We start from the raw sequence: 25,746 nt of genomic DNA on the forward strand, positions 1-25,746 counted from the left end.
TTTATTTCTAAGTATTTTATTCTTTTTCATGTGATTGTAAAGGGGATTGTTTTCTTAATTCCTTTTTCAGATAGCTTGCAGATAGTAGATAGAAATGTAACTGATTTTTGACTATTGATTTTGTAACTTGTAACCTTACTGATTTCCTTTATTATAACAGTCTTTGGGGGGAGTCTTTAGGCTTTTCTTTTTTGGCATTATCCAAGCAAATCCACCATCACTGTGCCCCTTTGCCATAGGGCTTTTGTTACCAACTATTTCCAAAGTGCTGTAATCAGCCCCTATTACACAGAGTTTCCTTGTTCCTATCACCCCCGAAAAGGTGTGAGAGTCCTCGGTCTATGCCTCATTTTATTAGAGGGTAAGTGGGTAAAATCTGCATAATCTAACAAATGGCAACGTCACAGTTTCACCTCACCCTCCATTCAGGAGTTGATGACTGAGCATGTCATGGCCCAGTGCCCTCCTTCACAACTGCTTTATTAACTTAGGAAAGTAGTGTTACTGGCATCCCCATTGAGGATGATTAGAAGAGGATTTACAGATTTTCACCACTTCTTGAATCATTCCACACAAAGTCTAAAGGTAAAATAGTTTCTTTCTACCTAATCTATGTGAGGTTAAAGAGGAAAGGGAATCAAAGACCTTTCAGAGGACAATTAAGAAATAAACAAAGGCTTAGTAGAGTGCTTTTTAACGGGTACCAGAAACAATCTTTCTGTCTGTGCCTCAAAAATTATCATTATCCCTGGGTTTAAAATCTGGTAGATATTGACCATGAGACAGTTTGAGAGTTGTAAGGCTCAGGGAAATGCCTTTGTCTTGTCAAAAAAAGAAAATATACATATATATTTTCTTAAAAGTTACATTTACTCTTTTAATCACTACAGAAATGAAAGAAAGAATTTAGAATTGAATCAAGCTAAGGTTTAAGTATTCTCAAAATATAACAATATTTTTTCTGTTCATAATGCCATAATTGGTAAATCCCCCTTTTAAATTGACTCTGTGCTGGCTCATTTGGTCTCAATGCCTGCAGACCCCAAACCTTACTTTTTATTGCAAATTTTTGGTAACACTTTTACCATTTTAAAACAAAATTCATAGATAATATAAGCTTCCTACAGTATTATATATACATATATATATAATGTTATTTTTTTATTTTTTTAATGTTTTATTTATTTTTGATATAGAAGAGACAGAGCATGAGAGGGGGAGGGTCAGAGAGAGAGGGAGACACAGAATCTGAAACAGGCTCCAGGCTCTGAGCTAGCTGTCAGCACAGAGCCTGATTCAGGGCTCGAACCCACGAACGTGAGATCTGACCTGAGCCGAAGTCTGAGGCTTAACCAACTGAGCCACCCAGGCGCCCCTATATAATGTTCTAACTCTAAGTAATGAATAATGAAGAAAGTTGTTTGTAATAAAGTAGTGTATATATATTTCAATGTGTAAATGCTCAGACATGATCATAAGAAGAGACAAAATCAGGCAGTCTGATGTTGGCACCTATATCTAGTATCTACCTGAGTACAACAGCTACAAACATTGTTTGCAGGTTTGTTCCGTTGTATTTTAATGCCATAGATGGTGTTGCCATTGATAATGTGATTTTCCAAAGGAATGAACAACTCTTGGTAAAATTCTGAGGAAAACATAATAAGATCTTTCCTCAATATCCATGGCAGCTACGTTTCTGGAAAATTCAGAAAATTAAAACCACACCAAGAAATACTATATACTTATGAAAATGGAATAAAACCTGACTAACTGCTCTAATTATTATGTGCATATGTTTCCCTTCATAAATGTCTGGAAGAACATTCAAATACACAGCAAAACCTGATAATTATTTATTATGCAGACAGTTGTGTGCAAGGCAAGATGTCTCTGACCCCAGCCACAAAATGCCAGTAGTACACTCTTATAATTTGGATATTCAGAAATGGCCAGAGAGGCCAGTAATTTCTCCAGTCCTGTATGAGATTCATTTATGTAGTAATTAGAGACAACAAACAGACAAATTGAAATGTCTACTTATTTTCTAAATATTGATAAATAAATTATTTTATATTATGGAATATTGCATTTATATTTTGGGCAATATTTCATATAGGTCCACAGAAATAGGCCACTTATTATGATATATAATAATATAGGGAAAAGCATAATGCGTAAGCTTAACATATTAAAAACATGAAAGAGGTTATAACACATTTTGCAAGCTAACAGATATTATGATAGTAAGACATAGGTTTATAAGAAAAGAAATTTGATGTAATTTCCATAAATAATTTTAAATTTTAATATTTTACTATTTGTATTATTCTATACTGTTTATTCTGTTATATTTTACTAATTATTTTCTTACAAATTTTATGGGTGTAACAGATATTCTTAAAACTTTTATGGATCTTAGAAATTTTCTTACAACTGTTATGAGTCAAAATGTGAAGGGAAAAAACCTAAGAAAAATGGTAAAAGAAGGCAAATAAGAAATAAAGGAAATATAACTTTTAAAAAAGGACAGATAAAAGAAATTTTAAAACAGGAATATTTTGGTAACAAGTCATCTATACAGCATGTTGTTGCTTTGTCTTCCTCGAAATTATTTTTTATGACAGTAATTTTAGTGATCATAGAAACTCACAGAGATATTTCTTATTCATCTGATAAATTTGTGGATCCATAGAGTATAACAAATTAAGAGAAATCTTTAAATTCTGAACATTGATTTTGCTGGGAAAAAAATTCACCTTAATTCATTCTATTCTTCTATTCCTAACATAAATCACTTTAGGTTTTCTGAAGCATTAGAAATTAAACTGGATCAGTTCCTTGGAAAGTTTCAAAATTATGAAACTTTGAGGGAAATAGCAGAAATATGAGCAAGAAGGGAAAAAACCCCCACAAACCTATGTATCAACTTAGCAGCCTAATCTCATAGTCTAAATTAATTTTTCCTTTTTTTAAAGTTTATTTTGAGAGAGCATAAGCTGGAGAGGGGCAGAGAGAGAGAAGAGATCCCAAGTAAGTTCCATGCTGTGAGCATAGTCTGATGTAGGGCTGGAACTCAGGAACCATGAGGTTGTGACCTGAGCCAAAGTCAAGGAGTCAGACAAGTGTCTGACCTAACCTTCTGAGCCACCCAGTTGCCACCTAAATTAATTTTTCTTTATATTTCTCAAAAGTTCTTTTTTAAGAATATTGTTTTCATTTAAAGCCTTGTAACTTTAAGGGTAGACGGGCACTTTAAAAGGTATAACTTTCTGTTTCCAAGGGAAATCTAAATTACCTGTGGCCCAAGATACCTAGAGTTTTTTTCAAAAAACAGAAAGGGAAAAAATTTAAGGGAACTCATTTTAATGCTCACCAGCATATTGGTGAGGAATATTATTTAACTTATAGTTTCACCCTCATTTATATATGTTTAGTAAGCTTCTGAATGACTTTTGGATTTATTGAGGATGTTGGTCCCATGTTCTTAAACTTGACTTTTCAAGACACAATCTAGATAGCCTTGTTATAGCAGAAGGCTTCAAGGAGTTGTGTTTCTCTTGATTGCCAGATAAGTGACTTCCCATCAATAATCTAGAAAAGTGTCTTACTGTCTTACTGTTCTCTCCCCTTATCTGTTATTTGTCAGGGTGGAAATTGAACGGACATCTTATCTGGTTAGCCAAGTAGAATTTGTGTTTTTGGGGCTGATTCATTGCCAGGATTAATTTACCTAAGGTTAAGTGGAATGAAAATAACCAGAGGGCTGAATCCTGTCCAAAGCCTGAAAAAGACCATGTTTCAAACTGACGAAACCAAAATAAGCTGGTGAAACTCAGAAACCATTAAACCTATGGTGCCTACATGGGCTAAGTAGACATTTTATACTAGAAAATAATGCTATAGTGCAGGTCCGAGTAGACTGAACATCACTAGTCTTTCTATATATATCATTTAGAGACGACAGGGATTAAATAAGAACTGGAATGAATGCTCTGACATCTTATACTCTTTTTGTTTGGCTGCATCAAGACATGGTTTTAATCAAGTAATTAAATAACACTTGCTGCCTCTCTGTGCCCATTTTTACTTTCAATATAAAGGAATTCTGAATACCGTAGTTTGTGGCTAGCGGCACAAAAGGCAATTCCATAGGTCAATTATCTTTTGCCTGCAATGGCTTCCCCCAAGAACAAAGAGCAGCAAATCAAAGCAGCTAATTGCTGTTACACTCAAGAAGATTTCATTATAAAATGCAACCGTGTTATTACAGTCACTTGACTGTGCCACCGTGTACAAGTAATAGATCCTAAAGAACTGGTAGGGAAGGAAGCAAACAAGGATGACTCCTATAAAAAAAAGGTTTTTCAGCTGGGCCCAGAACTCCTGGTGGGACAGTAAGGAGTGGCGTAGCTTCCGCACCATTGACATAATGATGAAGATCTGGAAGACCAAGAGAATCACTGCGATGGCTATGACAATAGTGACGATCATATAGTTGATAACTTGCACATGCACACGAGCAAGTTCTTTGTGGAATCTAAAACAGTGTTTCTCATCATACATCTCATTATTTCCATACTGAGAAACAACGAGGGGTACCACAATGACAATCACCAGCAGCCACATGCCAGTACTGGCAGCCACAGCGTGCAGTTTTCTGTAGAATTCCACTTTGTCCTTGCGCTTGAAGAAGATGAGGTACCTGATGACCAGGATCACCACGTAGAACAGGAATGTGAGGTACATGTGGATGTGTAGCATGGCGCTCACAAATTTGCAGAAGGGCAACCCAAACGTCCAGATGTGCCTGATGAGATACGTCAAGCGAAAAGGCACTGTCACCAGAAAAACAGTGTGGACCACCACCAGGTTAACGACTGCTGTAGTAGTCACAGACCGCGTGTTCATTTTCACCAGCAGGAACAAAATAGAGATGACTCCCACCAGTCCTCCAATGAGCACTATGGAGTAGAGGCTGGTTAAATGAGGTGTCAATATAGGACTGCAGGAGGAAGTGTTGTTGTCAGCCATATTTCAGAAGTCACCTAGAAGAGACAAAACACGAATATAATGGACAAAACTTCCAGAGCTTTGTACATATCTCCTTCCTAGCATTGGCAATATGACTTTGTCATTTATCTGTGTATGTGATGTAAACTGTATGTGCTTTAAGAGTAAGACTGTGTCATATGCATATCTATATACTTGAGTCTGAAAAGATAGTTAAGTCATCAATTCTTAAGCTTTAATAGGTTAAAGACCTCATTGAGAAGCCCCCAGAGACTTGTATGTATGTACATAGTCAAAACAGTTTGCATAAAAATGGACTGCAGAACATCTAAGGCTGATACATGAATACTAGTACGCAGCAGCCAGTGGGGGAAAATTATAGCATGGAAGGAAAGTTGGGTAGATGCATTAAGTGCACAAAATATTTTTTCTTTAAGTTATGATTCTAATTCTCTAATTCCTTCCAACTCATCAGCAAGTGATTCAAAAATAGTCATAATTTATTCAGGATACTTAATAGTTTGGCCAAGGAACATAAAGTACATCAAAGCAGCAATAAGCAATAGGAATGTATATGTGATTTTTCTTACCATGGTTATGTTGTAATCTAGCAGTGAGGCTTTGGCTAAATTCTCATGGGTCCCACTGAAAATGCAGCATATCTCACAGTTCCCCATTCCCACACCTTCAAATTCGTAAAAGAACCACTATCACTTTTCTTCTCAAAAGTTCCTTTCCCTAAATAGTCTTAGTTCCTTCTAACTCATTATCCATATTCTAATTTATTATTTATTAAGTGAAAGAATTAGTAACCTTTTAGTTACACAAATTACGTCACTTCATTTTCTTACTTAAATTCCTTCAGTGCCTTCCCATTTTAAGAATAAAAAAATCCTGGGGCTCCTGGGTGGCTCAGTCAGTTGAGCAACCAACTCTTGATTTTGGCTCAGCTCATGATTCCAGGGTCATGAGATTGAACCCTGCATCAGGCTGTGTGCTGACCGAGTAGAGCCTTCTTGGGATTCTCTCCCTCTTTCTCTGCCACCACCTCCTTCACTTGTACACGCATTCTCTCTCTTTCTCTCTCTGAATAAATAAACATTAAAAAAAGAAGAATAAATAAAAATTAAAAAAGAAATCCTCTCAAGTCTACAGTGTTCTGGGTCATGGCGAAATCTGATCCTTTGAGACCAATTCAAGAAATAATCTAGAAGGTGAAATTGACAGAATTTAATGGATTGTGTATGAGGAAATGACAGGGAAAAAACATCTCGGTAGTCACTCCCAGATTTCTAACTTGAACAATTGTGTGATTAAAGATCTGTTTACTGACACCAGGGAGACTGAGGATCAAATTTGAGAAAGAGAAGTAGTTGAGCTATACTCTTAGTACCTGACCTTTGTGACACATTTACAGTTATCTTTATTCATTTCACGGATGTCTCTTCATATAATCAGAATTGCCCAGCAGTTAAAATGAACCACTGAAGAATTACAAAGGCATTTTACTGGTGTATGTGTAAGTCATCTATTCTCAGAAGTCTATTCTTGAGGTGTGAAAATAATCTTTCTATGTATAAAACACAAATATCCATACGTACACAGATAAGAATATATCTATGGTATGAAAATGTCATAAAGAGGGAAAAACAATTAGGGGAGAAATGCCAAAAAGTTTCTTTAAGGGGGAGAACATTTTTAAAATTAAACACTATACTAAATGAAAGATGGCAGCCACAAAAGACTACATATTGTACGATTTTTTTCCTAGAAAATCAAAATTAATGAGACAAAAGGTCAGTGTAGCCCAGGGTGTAGGTAGCAGGGGAAGGATTGACTTCAAAGGGTCTGGGAGAGTTTATGGAGGGATGGAATGTTTCATATCATGTTGGTTACAACTCTAGTTATTCGTCAAAGCTCAGCAAATTGCACACTTAAAGTTGGTGAATTTCCTGGCATATAACTTATACCTCAATAAAACTAATTTTTAAAAATAATAGTAATAACCTGACCCCAGGAACCTCTGCTTTTGTGGGCATAGAATAGAATTTCCATGGGACCCACTTAAAAGATTGCTTTATGTTATACTTGTTCTATGTGCTGTGTAATCTCTGTATTTCCCTTCTATTCTTCCCTTTGAAAAGTAGTTCCTTCAAGTAAACATTTAATTATATTGTGTTTATATCTGAATTCATGGTGAATGTGTCACCATAAGATCTGTCCATCATTTTCTTCAGCTATTGATCTAGAATCTAGACTGATTTCTGAAAGAAGAAAGTATAATCAGTCATATACTGTCTCAAATATTCATTCTTTCTTATTTATAAACTGCTATGATCTTTGTTCCCTCGTTCCCAGACATTACAAGATACTTTGTAAAGTATTACAGAAGAGACATGTGCTCTTTTTTTTTATGTTCATTTATTTTTGAGAGAGAAAGAGACAGAGCATCAGCAAGGGAGGAGCAGAGAGAGAGGGAGACACAGAATCTGAACCATGTTCCAGGCTATGAGCTGTGAGCACAGTGCCCGATGTGGGACTCGAACTCACAAATTGCAAGATAATGACCTGAGCCGAAGTCAGATGCTTAACCAACTGAGCCACCCAGGTGCCCCATGAATTTTATATGAGTTTAATGTCCTTTGTTTGTGCATATCTAGCTTCATTCACTCAACATTATGCTTTGAGATTCATTCATATGTATAGTTTTAGTTCATTCTTTTTGTGGTATATTACAATGTTATATATTGTTGATGGATAATAGTATTATTTCCAGTCATAAGGCTATTATAAATTATGTTACTCTGGGGGCGCCTGGGTGGCTCAGTCGGTTAAGCCTCCGGCTTCGGCTCAGGTCAGATCTCACGTTCGTGGGTTCGAGCCCCGCATCGGGCTCTGTGCTGACGGCTAGCTCAGAGCCTGGAGCCTGCTTCAGATTCTGTGTCTCCTTCTCTCTCTGCCCCTCCCTCTCTCATGCTCTGTCTCTCTCTGTATCAAAAATAAATAAAACATTAAAAAAATAAATAAATTATGTTACTCTGAACATTCTTATAAATATCTTTTGTAAAAATAAGTATGCATTCTGTTGGAAATTTACCTAGGTGTGAATTTAATGGCTCAGAGAGTATACTTATTTTCCTAGTGTCAAAGTCTTTAGACCTAGAAATTATACAAATGTCTTTATTTGCTCAGTTGATTGCTTAATATAATACGAACTGTGGCTAAAGAGTGCAGCCAACCTCTTTAAGACCGGAAGGAAGGTGAGGTGTTTGGGTAGCTCAGTTGGTTGGTCTCAAGTCATGATCTCATGATTCATGGGCTTTTTATTTTTATTTTTATCTTTATTTTTTATTTTTTTTCATGATTCATGGGTTTGAGCCCCACATCTGGCTTTGTGCTGACAGTGTAATGCCTGCTTCAGATTCTTTGTTTCCCTCTTTCACTGCCCCCTACCCTGCCCTGCCCATTCTCTCTCTCTCTCTCAAAAATAAACATTAAAAAAAAGATCTGAATAATGGTAGGAGATATAGTTACACTTCCATGGAGATAATCCATTACTAGTACAAGGAGTCAGGAAATTTCTTTGAACAGCATCTACAACATTTATTTGCCGATGCTATTTAGAGATCTCATCCATATATCTTCATTGTTTTTCCTCTTCTCGAAATATTCTATCCTCCTATTCAATCCCCTTTGTGTAACCTTGAGATCTAAACTCAGATTCCATTTCCTTCAGGACTCCTTCCTGCCCCTTAGACAGTCTCAGCTGCTTTCTCAAAATGCTTTACTTAGGTGCCTTATTTTTTCTTCACTGCTTTATTAATTCCTAGTTTGATTCTTTATCTTGGTCATTTGTGTACCTATTTTTGATATTGGATTTCTTTCAGAAGTAACATGATTATTTTTTAAATATTAGGTACAAATTGTTAATTAAGTGACTGAAATAATGGTAAAAACTGCTTTGACTTCATTAAACATATTCTTGATAGGGCCCATTTGGATCTAATCCGGTAACTACTGTCAAGATCCCAGAAGTAAACTATAGTCCCAGAGCAGCCTCTGAAGGGAGTAAGATTGTCTCCGTTTCTCTCTGAGCCACCTTACCTTGGCAGGGATCTCTTCCTTTTCTGTGACTGACCCTGATGCTCAGCAAGAATCCTGGCCCCAAACCCAGTTTCCCTCTGCCCTCTTCCAGACCCCTCTTTAAAATCCTTCTTTTGTTCCTGTTAGTGAAAAGAATGAAGTCTGACATCTACCGTGCCAGAAAAGCCTTTTGCAATCTGACCCCAACTTATGTTTCAAGGTGTACCTCCTGTTGTGACCCTCTCCCTGCCCCCCATTTCCTCATCCTGTGCCCTGGACTTACAGACCTTCATGCCATTCTTAGAATGTTCTCTTTTAAACCTCCAGGACATTTCTTCTCTCCACAGACCCCAAATGTACAGCTGGAGACTGAAACTGAAGTCTAAGTTGTAGGGTAAATGGTTTTATATCTCTTTTTAAAAAACTTCTCCTGGCCTCCCATTGTCTCTTGGAGGTATATAAACTTCTTAGCATGCCATGCTAGAACCCTGCCACTGGCCTTTTATTGTTCTGCATCTAGCTTCTCTGCCACTAGAGTACCAGGATTCCCCTGCTCTGGCTGGGTGATTTCCTCATTGTTCTGTTCTGACCTCAACCTACGCACAGCAGAACCCTGGGCTTACCCTGTGGTTTGGCTGGGGGCTAATTCCCTTGTGTCTTGGCATTTCCCTACCCACAAACTTGCTTGGACCTCATTGGTCATTACCTATGGCCCAAGGACTACTTTAATATCAAAAGTGAGACATGGAAGTGGCTTTTATGACTGTTTTATAAGGAATCCATGGTAAAGCCAACATCAGAGACCAATCTAAAAAGTGAGAGTTCTAAAAAATTGTTGGAGTCTTACAAAATGGCATTAATTAGCCCATATCCTCATGAGTTCATAGACCTCAGGTCCCAGATCCTCTTCTTTCTAAACAGAAAAGTGGCTATAATCAACTTGGAATTTTTCATTTCATTAAGGGACTCCCTGCCACAGTCTACAGATTAACCAATAGCATTGCATTGACGTATCTTATGTATAAGTACATAGTGAAGATTCTGAAGTGAATAAAACACATCTCTGCATTTAAATCTCTTTCTACCTGATAGGGGAGAAAGAGGTACATAAATTATTTATAATACCTATAAGTATACTTAAAAATGCCACAAGCATTCAAAAAGGGGAGTAATTAACCCAGTGGAGACTGAAAGCATTAGAATGTAGTGGCAATAGAGTAATTCTTGGGCACAGATGTAAAACAGGTGATGCATCTTGAAGGATGTTTTGAAGTTCCAGATGCAGAGAAGAAGAGGTAGAGCACCCCAGAGTAGACAAGAGTCTGAGAGAAAGCATGGATGCACATTCAGAGAGTTGCCTGTGGTTTGATTTGCCTAGAACCGTAGGTGAATAAGTAGGATACAGGTAAATATCTGTAGATGAGGCGCCATCATGTTGCCCTCATGTTGCCACCTCTGAAGATTTCCTTTTTTATCCTGAAAATTATGATAAAATGCATTCAGTATTTCAATTCTGGAAGCTGGTTTTTGGCAACAGAATGGAGAAAAGATTGGAGGAGGGCAAGACAAAAAGAGTGATACGATTAGCAGACTATTATGCCGATCAAGTTTAAATATCATAAAATTGGTGCAAGTTGGTACCACCTAGGGGAATTTTTTGCACCCAAACTACACAGAATTGAAGACTCTGAGGTTGGAGAAAACTTCGTGTGCCTGGTATATGTCCATTAGCAAATAGTGACATCTTCATATCAAATGAACGATAAAAGGACAGGAACAGTCACTGAATATTTTAAGAGAACAAATGCCACAGTAAGAAAACATTAAACCCCTCAGGCAAAAGAACTGAGAGTCTAGTTAGTTTTCTAAAAGAGGAAAGAGGAAAAAGTTACTTTACATGTAATTGATGCTGTCAAAGAGAAGAGAATGATGTGAAATTCAATTATAGTTGTTATTGAATAAAAGATGTACTGAACCAACACAATTAGTGAGCTTGTAAGAATGTTCAGAAGGATTCCCACAGCTGGAACAACACAAAAAGGCCAAGAGAGGAGATTTAAAAGAAACTCTAAGAGGGGTATGTGGGTGGCTCAGTCAGTTGAGCATCCAACTCTTGATTTCAGCTGGAGTTGTGATCCCAGGGCCATAGGACTGAGCCTCATGTTGGGCTCCATGCTATGTGTGGAGCCTACTTCAGCTTCTCTCTCTCTCCTCCCTCTCTCTCTCTTAAAAAAAAAAAAACAAACTAAGAAATGCCTAGGGCAAATATAGAAGTTCCAGCATCATCTGGAAATAGCAGAGTGGAATGAAACGTTCAGATAAATAGTTAAAGAACATTCCGCACATGTAAAAAAGGTGATATCTTTATGTTGAAGGATCCACCCAGTGCTGAGCTGAATTAGTAGAAAAGACTCACACTAGACACATCAGGATGGAATTTCAAATTGCAGAAGACAAACTCACATATCCACTTAGATGTCTAACAAACATCTCAAATTTAGTATAGCTAAAGCTGAAATTCTGGGCTCTTCCTCCCCATCTCCCAAACACACATGATACCCTCCCAGACTCAGGTAATAGCAATTACATTCTCCAGTTGTTTGAGTGAAAAACCTGAGAGTCATCCTTGATTCTTCTTTTTCTCCTCAAATTCACCTATACTCCTTAACCAACCAAATCCTGCCTCCTTAAAAGTAATCTCCTGGACCAGATGTTTTTCTATAAAGGACATTACTGACACAATTGGCAAAACATGAACAGTCTATAGATTAAATAATAACACTGCATCAATTTTTTTCCTGACTTTGATCGTTCGATGTCATTATACAAGAGAATATCATGTTCTTGGGAAATATACACTGTATATTAAAGGCATCCTGTCTTCAACTTACTCTCAAATAGATCAAAAAGTCATAATAATATATATGTATGTATTATAGATACACATACACATATGCACACATAGATATATATGTATATAAAGTGAAAAACAAATGTGATAAATATTACAATTGGGGAATCTGTGTGCAGGGTATATTGGAGTCTTTTCTACCATTCTTATGCTTTTATAGGTATCAATAAAATTATTTCTAAGTTAGGGACACCGGGCTGGTTCAGTTGGTGGAGCATGCAATTCTTGATCTCGGAAATTGTGAGTTCAAGCCCCATGTTGTGTGTAGAGATTACTTAAAAATAAAATCCTAAAAAATTATTTCTAAGTTAAAGTTATGAAAAGTAGAATCTAAAATATGTCTACTCTTCACCACCTACATTGCTACAACTGTGATTCAAGTTGCATCACCTTTCCCTAGGAATATAAGACACATCCATGAATTCTCCTTCTTTGACTCTTGTCTCCCCTATTGTCTATTCTCAACTCAGCAACCAGCATGCTCTTTCTGTGTCATTCTTATCACAATTTTCTCATGGCTTCTTATTTTACTCAGAGTCAAATCAAAATTTGGAAAATGGTCTATTAGGCCCTACAGAATTTAAGCTCACCTCCCCCATATTCTCTCTCTGATCTTATGTCCTACAACTATCACTTTCATTAGTATATTCTAACTAAGCATAATAAGTCCTTACTTTTTCTCAATCTTCACTGGAATATTCTCACCTCAGGGCCTTTGCACATGAAGTTTCCTCTTCAGGAGTATTCTTCCCAGATATCTGCACAGCTTGATCTCTCCTTTACCTGCTTCATGTCTCTGGCCAAAGGTCATCTCAGTAATTCACTTCCTTGCATTCATGTTTAGTATGTCAACACTCCAGTTTCACACAGCTCACCTCATCTCCTTTTTCTACTTTATTACTTTCCACAGCATTTATCACTGATGCACCATAAGTTTTGTTTGTTTGTCTTCTTATTGCCTCCACTAGAATGCAAGGTCTTTAAGGACAAAGAATTCTGTTTTGTTCACTTCTTTACTAGCATCTGGAGCAGTGCTTTGCATATAATAGCTTCTTATTAAATAATTATTGAGTGAATGGAACCAAACATCCTAAAAGTTCCCAGAGAGAAAACAAAACAGATAATCTATAAAAAAAATTAGAAACAAACCAGCATTAGACTTTTGATATATTAAATGCTGGAGGGGGTGGGGAAATCTGAACAGTTTGAAAGATGGTTTTGAATTTAGAATTCTGTTTGCAACCAAATCTGGATTCAGAAGAGAAGAGGGAAGCATTTCCTGATACATGAACACTCAGAAAGTATACCTCTCTCACATCTTTCCTGAGTTATTAATGTGTATTCCAGAAAAATGAAAAAGGATGTATGGCATACCAAAAATAGTGAGCCAAAACATAAGTGAAACCCAGTGAAATCTACAGTTACCACACAAAACTAAAATAATGGTTTCAGTGTGGTGGGGGTGGTGAAAATAAAAGGGAAAAGTTATATGTTAAGATTCTTGTTTTATTGGGGAAGGATTAAAGGTAGAATTTAACTGCAGAGAAACCAAAACTATAAGTTTAAACTTTTGATGAAATTTAAGAATGGTCACTTGGTGAATACAAGTTGGTATGCCTTACAAATTATAAGAAGGAAAAATGAAATTCAGTGAAGCCAATAAATCTCAGCAAAGGAAGGGAGGGAAATTAATAAAACAGAAAAGAAAACCTGGTAAGTTGACAAATTTAAAAATTTTTTAATGTTTTTATTTATTTTTGAGAGAGAGAGAGAGAGGCAGCATGAGCAGGAGAGGGTCAGAGAGAGAGAGAGAGGGAGCTACAGAATCTGAAGACAGGCTCCAGGCTCTGAGCTAGCTGTCAGCACAGAGCCTGACGCAGGGCTCAAACCCACGAACTGTGGGGTCATGACCTGAGCTGAAGTTGGCTGTTCAACTGACTGAGCCACCCAGGTGCCACAAAGTTGACAAATCTAAAAAAGAGAATTAGTCCAGACACATCCGAAATCATATATTGTTCCTTCCTCTACTTACTAAAAAGAAGAATTCTGTGCATTTCTGTGAACATACTAAAACCCACTGAATTATATACCTTTTTATTTAACATTTATTTGATCTAATTTGAGAGAGAGAGAGAGAGAGAGAGAGAGGGAGAGAGGGAGAGAGAGAGAATTTTAACCAGGCTCCACACTCAGCACAGAGCCAGATGTGGGCCTTACCCCACTACTGCGAACCTCTGATAATGAGAAGGAGAGAGAGAATCATTGACAAGATAAAGAATTTTGACAGAACCAGTGGTGCTAAGCAACTTACTGCCTTCTTGTTGGAATCCGAGAAGAGAAGTGTAACTTAGAGTCCTGGTTAGACAAATAGCTCAGGTCCCTTTGACCTTACACTTCATTCCTCTGCTTCCCACTTCATCCCTGGATTCACTTCCTCCTACTGCACTCTGAACAGATGGACCTGTGGGCGGATCCATTCAATATGAGAGAACAAGCCCTACCCCAGTCATGTTCTCCAGAACACTTATCACCATTGATTGTCTCACTTTTTCCTTTTCATGTTTCATACCCGTACTTGCCCCCAGAAATGAAGGATCCACAAAAGATGAGTGATTTACCACTGTGTCACCAGGGCCAGAGGGACACCTGTGCCAGGGATCAGAAGACAGCGTCACAAAATCATAGCATCAGAGTGAAATCTAGAGATCACTGTTGCTAGCACACCTTTAGACTGATGGAGACACTGCAGCCACACAGGGACTTTCATTAACCTAACATAGTATCTAAACCTCAGGTTCCTGTTCTGGTCCAGAACTGATTTCATGACACGTGACCACTATGGAAAGACTCCAGGGGCCCAGAGACATGAAAGGCAGCTCCTGAGTGGCAGAACCACGATTGAAGCCCTCCCCCACGGATCCCTCTTCAAGGACATCAGTTAGGAGCCAGGATAAATGTTCTGCCCAGGTAGAAGAGGCAGAACAGTGAGAAAATGTTGTTGGTGGACAAACAGCATCCCTGCCTGTGAGGTATCCTTGGAACAAATCACGTTTTGTTATGTTCATTGAAAAAAAATAGGAGCGTTCACTTTAACCACTCTGGGAATGGGGCGCCTAAGTGGCTCTGTCGGTTGTGTGTCCGACTTTGGCTCAGGTCATGATCTCATGGTCGTGAGTTCGAGCCCCGCATTGGGCTCTGTGTTGGCAGCTTGGAGCCTGCTTTGGATTCTGTGTCTCCCTCTCTCTCTGCTCCTCCCCCACTCATGCTATGTCTCTTTCAAAAATAAATGGACATTAAAAAAATTTTTTTTAAATCACTCTGGGAAAATCAAGCAGAATTTTATCCAAAATATTTTGAGAAAAGGCTCCGGAATGAAAGCTCCACATTAAGGATAACCTCAGGGTAGCTAAAAAAAATTTTGTCTGAAAATACCAGAGGCAGTGTGGAAAAAAGGCACGTGGAAAACAACAAAACATAAATGTCAAGTCTACAGAAATCCATCTGAGTGAATTGTATGCCTAAGTAATATATAGAAACCCCCCCTGCATTTCTGTGTGTGTGTTTGCCTTCTCTCACAGTCCTCATCCTTTAACTATATTCTATTTCTGAAATTTGAAAGGAGTCTCCTTGGTCTTCAACCAAAATTGTAAAAAATGCTTCCTCAGGCAGTGTCAAATAAAGTTAGATCTGCAGTCTCACTAATCAAAAAAATCAATTCCAACCAACAATAACATTCTGGGTTTGAGGTATTATTTCTCCAGTTAATTGAGTTGTTAAACACTGTTCCTGACTTCCAACTTCTGGTTACCCATAAGGGAAGTGAAAGCTGATGTCAGAACCCCTTGAGGCTGAAACTCAGAGGCATTGTTCAGAGCAAGAGCTACACTGCTTTGTGAGCTACCTTAGCACACTATTTACCACCTATGTTCTCTCCAAATAAGGAGAAGTCTCTGAGGTCCTTTCATTCCTGGGGAGAGCTTTGCACACATCCGTAGGACTATAGGTACTAAAATATGCTATGAATTCTGGCCCCACATTACACTCTCAGACCTCAACGAGCAAAGCCAACAGTGAAAGAAAACTGTCAGAAGTTCTAGAGGTATTCTTCTGTTCAAACCATGGCTTCCCTTCATATCTAAATAGAGCTCTGGGAAATCCTTGATCTGAGCCCAGTATCATCTGCCAACAAGTCAAGATGCAACGCCAGAAGAACACCTAGGAGGACCAGGAATGGAAAATTACAAAAAGGATGTTGAACCTCTTCATTAAGGGAAAGGTGGCATTTCATTTGGGAATTAACCAACAATCTGTGGTAGGAAGGGACCATAGTTTCAAGGTGAATGGGAAGTATAAGCTTACTCAGAGCGGAAAAACCTTCCTCAGGCCAAAGCTGCTGAGAGATTAGCCAGACAGTTTAGCCAGAAATTAGCGAAGGCTCACCCTCCTCACTTTAGTCCCAGGTGCCTCTGAATTTATGCTTTCTTATCAACAATAGGTGTGTCTGTTCAACACAGTGTATTGGTAATGATAGATACCCTGCCTCCATTTCTGAGAGCATGATGGAAATTTTACATATATTATTTAATCCTCCAGAGAAGTCTAGGGCATGGGTATTTTCTATCCCAAGTATCAGATCAGAAATTGAGACTCAAGAAAATTAAGCAACTTTTCCAAGGTCACTCAGCTAACAAGTGGCAGCACTAGAGCCCAAATGCTGAGTGTCACTTCACTGGGTTGTAGCAGTACAAAATCCTCCTGGACAAAAAAGTAGGTATTCTATCTCTGCTGCATCCTTGCTCTCCTCTGAGTTGGGGAATCTCCTAGACAGTTGATCCTTGTTTCTCCACTGTGCTTGTTTATGTCTTGTGACCAAGGTATTTAAGGGCAATTAATTTGAATACTAGCAAGAGACTTGGAGAAGTAATAAAAATAGGTCCAGTCAACATTCTCTAAAGTCAATAAATATTTGAGAAGCAGTTCATAAGATTGCAATAAAAAAACTCATGAAAATTTAATCACCAAAATTTAGTTTGTCCTAAAGTTAGACTCCTGAATGTTTTCCCGAATTCCTTTTTACTTTCTGAACTATGTCCTTAACCACCCTGCCCTTAAGCTGCTCGACCCCGGACAGATCGAGCCCAGGGAAGTCCATGTGTAACCATTGTCGGGCACAAGGGGCTACACCTGCACGTGTCTCCTGCTGTGTGGCCCCGGAATCCCTGCATGAAGAGCTGGGACACAACCCTTCCCTGGGAGTGCCAGGCTCCAATCATGCCACGTCTTCCCTCTGACCGCCTGGTTCCTGATTGACTTCCCAGCCTCCCTCAATCCTGAGCCTCCCTGAGACCCATCTGTTTCTCCATGTTCTGGCACTCCTTTCTTTCACTCCATGCCTCCCCATTAATTTAGTTGTAGCTTTCAGATCAGTGACCCTCCCCGGACCAGCCAGCTCTTCAGATGGTGGTTCAGCTTGACTACAAAGCTCTTTATACATGGCAGTTGTAGCCATAAATAAACGAATACAGAAAACTAACAGTAATACTAGTGGTCCTACCTCCTCTATTATTTCTGGGGCCCCTGTTTCCAAGGGCTGTTCCTGCTTCTCCTCATCCTCTAATTATTTCTAATAGAATCCCTGGAAGGAGTCAAGGTTTGCCTTATGCTCTTATTTCCTTACCACTTCCTTTCAAAGTTTATTCCCTGCCCTATCTCACAGGGGCTGAAACAGTATCCTGCTGAAATCCCCAGAGTAGGCGATGCCACTAATTTCCTCAGTTTCATGTTTAATCCTCAGCTTCTTTGTTCCTGTTTTGCTACCCAGCTGCCTCTGAGCTGCACATTCTAACCATGGCCAAGGTGAACTCTAATATTAGACAATTTAGACCCTTCTTACAACAGTAACTCATGACTCTCAAATATGTGTGGCAAAGGACACATTTCAATATTTTTAAAAACATTTTATAAGTTTATTTATTTTGAGAGAGAGCGAGAGAGAGAGCGCGAGAGAGAACACACATGGCAGAGAAGGACAAAGAGAATCCCAAGCATGTCTTGTACCACCAGTGCAGAGCCAGATGTGTGGCTTGATTGATGTCACAAACTGTGAGATCACGACCTGAGCCGAGATCAAGAGTCAGATACTTCTCTCACAGACCACCCACGCACCCCAAGTCTTAATATTTTTAAGGAGAGCAACTAAGTCGCTAGGATCATTTTGGTCCTTTATACAAGAAGATAAAGGCCAGTTTGTCTATTAATAAACAGAGGGTAAAATCCACTTTATTAACGCTGGTGAAGGAAGAGTCACCAGACATCTAAATATGGATCAGAAAGCTTCTTGGCAGATTGTTGTACAGAAAACTCATCACTGCGTCTGAAAGTCAAATAAGATGACCAATATTGAGATCCTGTGATTTAACAAAGACGTGCCTTTTGTAGTCATGCATTACTCTATCTCTTAGCGCCCTCAGATTTCCACCTTAAGCTCGAACAACAGAACTACTTTGTAATAGTCCTGGTTACCAAGCAGCCAAAGACATTTCTTTCAGGCTTTCTGGTTCACTCTTCATTTTCTTAAAGGTACCTTCTACCAAATCAGTTTCTCTGGATTCTGGCCATAGAATTAACCTCAGTCCTGAAAAGCCTTAAAATAGAATATTAAAAAAAGACTTAGACCTTAAAGTTCCAAGACTGGCTAAAGGGGAAAGGCAGAATTCACTAAGATCTCAAACCTGTGTCATTGACTTGGCTTAAATATTTTCCCCTATATGGTGTTTTTTTCATCTCAGTATTACTGTTAATTTTCTGTATTCATTTATTTATGGCTACAACTGCCATGTACAATGAGAGTAGGAATGTCTTGTCTTTCCCATATTTTCTGAGTGGGATGGTATAGTAGGATTGCATATGGCCAGCCCCCAAAGATATATATCCAAGTCTTGATCCCCTAAACCTATGAATGTGATCTTATTTAGTAAAAGAATTTTGTATATGTAATTGAGGATCTCAAAATGAGATTATCCTGGTTTATCCATGTGAGCTCTAAACCCAAAGACAAGTATCCTTAAAAAAGACACACAGTGGAGAGACAGAAGAGGAGAAGGCCATGTGAAGACAGAGGCAGAGATTGAAAATACGTAGCCATAGTGAAGAAGTGCCTGGAGTCAATAAGAAGCTGGAAGAGGCAAGGAAGGATTCTCCTTTAGAGCCCTCAGAGGGAGTATAACCACGCTGGCACCTTGATTTCAGATGTTTAGCTCCAGATATCTGGAGAGGATAAACTTCTGTTGGGTTAAGCCACCAAGTTTATGTTAATTTTTTATGATAGCCCTATGGCACTAGTACAGGTGGCCACAATTTTAATGTTTGCATTATTACCAGGAGAAGGAAATCTTCATTTTAGCAGAAACTCTGGGTCTGTGATGTCAGAACCACCCAGATCTGTGGGGACCTATTCAAGTACAAATTGTGCTACATACCACACCCTTCCCAGATACAGGAAAATGATAAGATATCTGATGAAACTCCCCATTTACATACAGTAAATCTTACTCTTCATGACTCTATAATGTTCCTCACAAAACTTATCAGGAAACCCTAAAATAGCGGAGTGTTACGGAGGTGCCTGGGTGGCTTGGTTGGTTGAGCATCCAACTCTAGATTTTGGCTCAGGTCATGGTCTAATGGTTGTGAGACCAAGCCCCATGTCAGGGTCAGCACTGGGCATGAATCTTGCTTGAGACTCTCTCTCTCTCTCTTCTCTTCTTCTGCCTCTTCCCCACTTGTGTTCTTGAGCATGTGTATGTGCACTCTCTGTCTCTCAAAAAAAAAGTATTATGAATCTGAACTCGGCTTGAGATACTGTACCTTCAAATTCCATTCTGTTGGTGGACATCTGAAACTTAATATCCTCAAAGTATTTTCATATTCTCTATCACCCTTGATATCTCAGAAGAGCCCACACTTAGTTGGATGAGGCTCTAGTATTAGTTCATATTTCATTCCTGCTTAGGGCAAATATCATGTTTCCTTTGCTTATGAGAAGCTTTTCCAAGAAGTTCCATGAATGCATGTCCTCATTCTACTTACTTCAAATCCAGGATAACTAGCAAAAATGACATTCTAACCCTCATTTTTCCCTAAAGCTTCTATTTCATCCTGAGTCACCATTCACTTTCTATATAACACTTAATACAGTGTCTAACTATAAAACTTCCTGTTATTTTGTATATTGATTGACCATTTCCCTCACTAGGCAAGAATCACTCACAGGGCAGTGACCATGGCTATTTAGCCCATTACTGTCCTGATGCTGGGTACATAGTAAACACTAAATATTTTGTTGAATATTTGTTGAATTTAAGACTTCTTGGGGCACCTGGGTGGCTCAGTCAGTTAAGTGGCTGACTTTGGCTCAGGTCATGATCTTGTGGTTCATGAGTTCAAGCCCCACGTCAGGCTCTGTGCTGACAACTGGAGTCTGCATCAGATTCTGTCTCCCTCTCTCTCTGCCCCTCCCCTGCTTGTGCTGTCTCTCTCTTTCTCTCAAAAATAAACATTTAAAAAAATACTTCTTAGCTCCCTTACTAGGTATAAAGCTATTAATGGTGGCAACTTTCAATGTAATTGATCTATTTCATCCCAGAGAGAAGGAGCAATACATTTCAAGACTAAGAAGGGGAAATTCAGGAAAGCTTTATGCTGAGGCTGCTTGTGAAATAGAAGTGAAGGATGGAAAGGATTTGGAAGACAAAAAGAGAATAGGGGAGAGAAGGAGAAGACAGGAAAGGTCAGGGAATGGAACAACATGAACCAAAAAGGACAGACCCTAAACTTGGAAAGGTTTGTTGATGAACAACATGGTCTTCTTCATTAAAACCTTGAAGACATCAATCAGAAAATATACGACCTCTCTGTAGACTTTGTAGTCCTTATTCAGAGGTGTACTCAATCTACTTAATTTTGGAGGGGGAAGGGAGGTGACAGTTAGATATATATTTGCATTTCTCTTTTATTGGTTCTATTTTAGACCATATTCTCTAGACTAGAGGAAAGAAGCATAGCTTTTCCCTTTTGTAGATTTGAAAGCAGCTTTTCATTCTTCTCACAGACCTCAATCTATATTTTCTGGCCACATTCCGTGCTGAGAGCTATTATGTGTTTAAGAAATGAGGCAAATGTTAACCATAGTCAAGAATACATAATTAGGAAGGTCCATCTGTAATCAGACACCCCCATAGTTTAGATGTGGCCTTGTTCCTTTTAATCATACCCATTATGGAAAATTGAGGCTCACAACCTAAGGCACCTTATATAGAGCTAGGCTCTCATAAATGTTCATAACACCTTTGGTCCCTTGGGAAGCACTTTTTCAGTCTCCAGTCCATAAGGGAAACCTTCACTTTAATGTTTAGATACACAGCTTGAGTTGAGAATCTAGCCAAAAATTCAGCAACTTTATGTCCTTTTTTTATAACATATGAGACACAAGCAAATAAGTAAAATGGAAACTTTGTTCTTAAATAGAAATTCTTAAGAAGAGAAGGAGCACCTAGGTGGCTCAGTTTTGTTAAGTGTCTGACTCTTGATTCATGATCTCATGGTTTGGTTCGTGAGATCAAGACCTGCATCAGGGTTCCACACTCACAGCGATAGTATGGGACCCGTTTGGGATCCACCCCCCGTCTCTCTCTCTCAGTCTCTATCTGCCTCTCCCCCACACATGCATGTACACACGCACTCTCACTCTTGAAATAAATAAACATTAAAAAAAGAAATTCTTAAGAAAGGAACCATTTAAACAAGGAAAACTAATTTGTACTGACTTCCTGAGCAAAAGAACTAATTCATTAAAGAATATAGAAGTTATCACTTTAGGCCTACAAGAAATCATACTTTCATCCACATGCTTTTATTTTTTTTTACCATCTGTATTAAAGACATTAATCCCAAATAAAACAGTGAAATAGGGTAATTTTTGTTCTTTAGGGTGCTATATTTGTACTAAAGCCCTGGCTATTACTTATTCTTCTAATTTCTCTGTTCGTCCTATTCCCTAACAAAGCTGATTTTTTTCTGTGTCCTGATTTCTCCCAGCAATATATCACATACATGGCCCTCAAAATCCCAAATTTTGAGGCCATCAAAGTCTGATAACAACAACAACAAAAAGTCAAATTAGAGTTCTCTTCAGTTCGCATTACTAGAAGTGTCATTATTTCCTCATCTACAATATGAGACCAATAATGAGATAAATTACGTAAAGCCCCATCATGGAGCTAAACCCTGAACCACTCGCTACTCCATAAATCTCAATAATCTCCCTTTCTTTTCCTCCCCATCTAGAATTCTTTAAAAACAAACAACCAAACCCCCAAAACTGAAAAATATCAATAATGAAAAATTCTTTTAATAACATATTTTGAAGAACTCAGGATAAAAATAGATAATGGCTCAGGAAAGAAATTTGATCTTCCAGTTTTTACGAGAAGACTAACCAAATCAGGACTCATATAGTTTTGTGAAACTTTGTCATTGCAAATAAGGCAACAGCTTGCATCCTGTTTCTACACATCAGAGCAACAAACCATGGTGCAATCATGTTTGCTACAAAAATGGCAGATCAAAACACAAAGAAAAGTAAACTCTTGATTCCTTTGGGCCAGATCTTTACATTAAAAAATGTTCATTGGAAAATGAGGGTAATGTAAAGGAAGAAACTTTAATTTTATTTATTTAAGGTTATTTGGATAAATTCAAGTTTTTTGGCTTCTTTTTGGATTATTTAACTTGAGTGTCCAAGAAGTTATGTAACCAGCAATTAGTTACCAAGAGTTCCAAGTTATTAAAAAATCTTGTTACAAATCTAACACTCTAGAACCCAGTAGACTATAATACTGTATAGTAACTGTCTTCTACCAAGATACTTGTAATTATTTTATTACAGTGGGAGGAGCTCTCACTCTATTATTATTCCCAAATTCTTCTAGAGCCTTATAGGAAAATACAGTCCTTTGGAGTCAACTTACTTGGTTAGTTCTATTAACAAAAATATATACTATCATTCTTTCAATTACCATGATTAAATGTAGCAATTTAGGTGTATAGGAGAAAAGTAGCCTGAGCCTAGGTTCCAGCTCTGTGAATTATTAACTGTATAAATCTCTTTACTTCAAAGTATTAGCTCTCTAGCTTCATAGAGGATAATAATAATAATACATGCTCTGCCAAATTCATGGGCTCTCAAGAGACTAAAAGGTATTCCCAACAATATTTGTTTCCAAAATACCTGACATAAAGTCTAACTTTTGCTATAGCTAGAAACCCAGGTTTGGGGTAATGGGGGAGGGGGAATGAAACAAAAGTCATTCAGAAAATAATAGGAAAGGGACACCTGCGTGGCTCAGTCAGTTAAGCTCCCAACTCTTGATTTTGGTCAGATCATGATCTCATGGTTCATGAGTTCAAGTCCTGCATGTAAATGGGCTCTGTGCTGTCAGTGCAGAGCCTCCCTGGGATTCTGTCTCCTCTCTCTGCCCCTCCCCTGATTATACTCTATCTCTCTAAAAATAAATAAAAATAAACTTAAAAAAAAGAAAAGAAAATAGGATGCCTGGTTGTCTCAGTCAGTTAAGCGGCTGACTCTTGGTTTTGAGTCAGGTCACGATCTCACTCTTCATGAGTTCAAGCCTTACATCAGGCTCTGTGCTGGCAGCCCGGAGCCTGCTTGGGACTCTCTCTCTCTCCCTCTCTCTGCTCCTCCCCCACTCGCCCTGTCTCTGTCTCTCTCAAAATAAATAAATAAACATTGTTTTAAAAAAGAGAAAAAGAATAGGAAAACCATTAGCTTTGCAGCTGAACACAACCATATTTGAATTCTGATACTATTACTAATTTGATCTTAAGCAATTTATTTAACCTCCTTGGGTTTAGTTCCCCCATTTATATAATGGAATATTATACTATCAATATTGCAAAAGTGTTAAATGAGACCACAAAGAGATATAAAGGGCTTACTCTAGAGTCTGGCTTTAGGAATTTGTTAATAAATTATAGCTGAAATTACAGAGTATTCGGTCATGAAAATATATAACTAACGGGTGCTTTGAACCATGAAGTGGAGATTCTTTAGCAGTAGAACAGCATGTATTGGAGATGGCATATACTTAAAGTGATGGAGCAATTAAAGCTGTAGAGTTGGGAACTTTCATTAACTCCTAAGTCTCAACACAGACAAGTGTAATATTGGCACCATGTGGAATACAGAAAAAGAAAACAATCTAGGCAGCAAAAAAGGAAGAGAAATCTAAACAAAAGACCTGACAGGTACTCCTTGGATATATTGGTTGAAGTGTTTTTTAACAATTTAACAATTTACCCATAAAAAAATTATAGATTAGTATCAGATTCCAATGGCATTTTATCTGAATTTTAAAAAATGTAATAATGTTTAACTTAATTGATCACACACACACACACACACACACTATTATATATATTTGTGGCAGGGGCACTATTTGCCCAAATCCTCACTTTCCCATCCCGTGTGCACACTCTCTGACATGTGACTTTGCAGTTCCCTCCCAGTACGGGGCCAGCTTGTGTTTCCAGCCCCTGTGACTTTATGTTTGGCCAGGTGACTTGCTTTGGCCAACAGGCTAAGGTAGAAGTGAGTGTGCCAGTCTTGAGCTTAGGCCTTAAGAAGCAGTATCTCTGCATATTCCCTGTGCTTCTGCCATTAGCAGGAGACAAGCATGCCGGGTCAGCACCTGGTCCCAGGAGGAGGATGAAAGACACATGGAGCGGAACTAAAACATCCCAGCTTCAGTCAGCAGATGCCAGATGTGGAAGCAAGCCCAAATGACATCTGCAGAGCCACCTTGCTAAGTCTAGACTAATTGGCTGACCTTTAGCCAATACATAGGTCCATAAAGATAAACGATTGCTTCTTAATGCTATTGAGTCCTAGGATGACTTATGCAAGCATTTTGATAGCAAAAGCTAACTGAATACACTGTTCTTAAAAGGCATCTTGTTTTTTTAAGTATTGTCCCTATCTGCTTATTCATTGCCATCAGAAAGGCAACCACTGTTTGCTATCCGTCAGGTATCAGTATGCTTTAAAAAAAAGTCCTTCGATTCATGACCTTCTACGTTATCTAGAGAAGCAGAGAAAGGTAGTATGAAGAGTGAATGCCAGTCTAGTTTTTATGGTCCAAACAAAAGTACTATTAAGTATGGAGATTCAATCACCATATTACTCTTTGTTTTTGTTCCTTCCAAACTCTTTGGTACCTCTCTTATTGATTCCCCACTGGTAAACATGTGAGTAATCTGAATCTCTTAACCACCAGTACTAACCCTTGGGTCCTTCTCCTCTGTACAACAGCACATGCACCTCTTTAGGCAAGCCTAGGGAGTATGGAGGTGATCAGTCGCTGTTATCAAGAGGACCACAGGCAGGAACTCAGTCACTCTTCTCTTGTTTCCCACAGCCTGTGGAAACTTGTGATGCAAAGCCTTTGGAATCTTGAATAAGGTGGCCTTATTAAAGAATAGGGTAGTTGGGGAGTCTGGGTGGCTCAGTCGGTTGAGCGTCCGGCTTCAGCTCAGGTCATGATCTCACAGTTCGTGGGTTCAAGCCCCATTTCGGGCTCCGTGCTGACAGCTAGCTCAGAGCCTGGAGCCTGCTTCAGATTCTGTGTCTCCCTCTCTCTCTGACCTCCCCTGCTCACGCTGTC

At 38.5% G+C, this 25,746-nt stretch overlaps 1 protein-coding gene across 3 annotated transcripts in view; it reads right to left on the reverse strand.

Moving 5' to 3' along the window:
* Window positions 1-2,381: 2,381 nt before the first annotated feature.
* The window catches only part of GPR141 (G protein-coupled receptor 141), a 43,983-nt gene continuing 20,618 nt past the window's right edge, over window positions 2,382-25,746 (reverse strand). For 2 of the 3 annotated variants that reach the window (XM_029924891.1, XM_029924884.1), the window contains one exon: window positions 2,382-5,048. In XM_029924891.1, the coding sequence (XP_029780751.1) occupies window positions 4,129-5,034 (906 nt within the window). In that variant the 5' untranslated portion in view covers window positions 5,035-5,048 and the 3' untranslated portion in view covers window positions 2,382-4,128. Of the gene's footprint in view, window positions 5,049-12,712; window positions 12,962-25,746 lie in introns of those variants that run through there. The other variant, XM_029924898.1, reaches the window with a different exon arrangement.

This window comes from Suricata suricatta, chromosome 2 (genome assembly GCF_006229205.1).
Source record: "Suricata suricatta isolate VVHF042 chromosome 2, meerkat_22Aug2017_6uvM2_HiC, whole genome shotgun sequence".
Taxonomy (NCBI): domain Eukaryota; kingdom Metazoa; phylum Chordata; class Mammalia; order Carnivora; family Herpestidae; genus Suricata; species Suricata suricatta.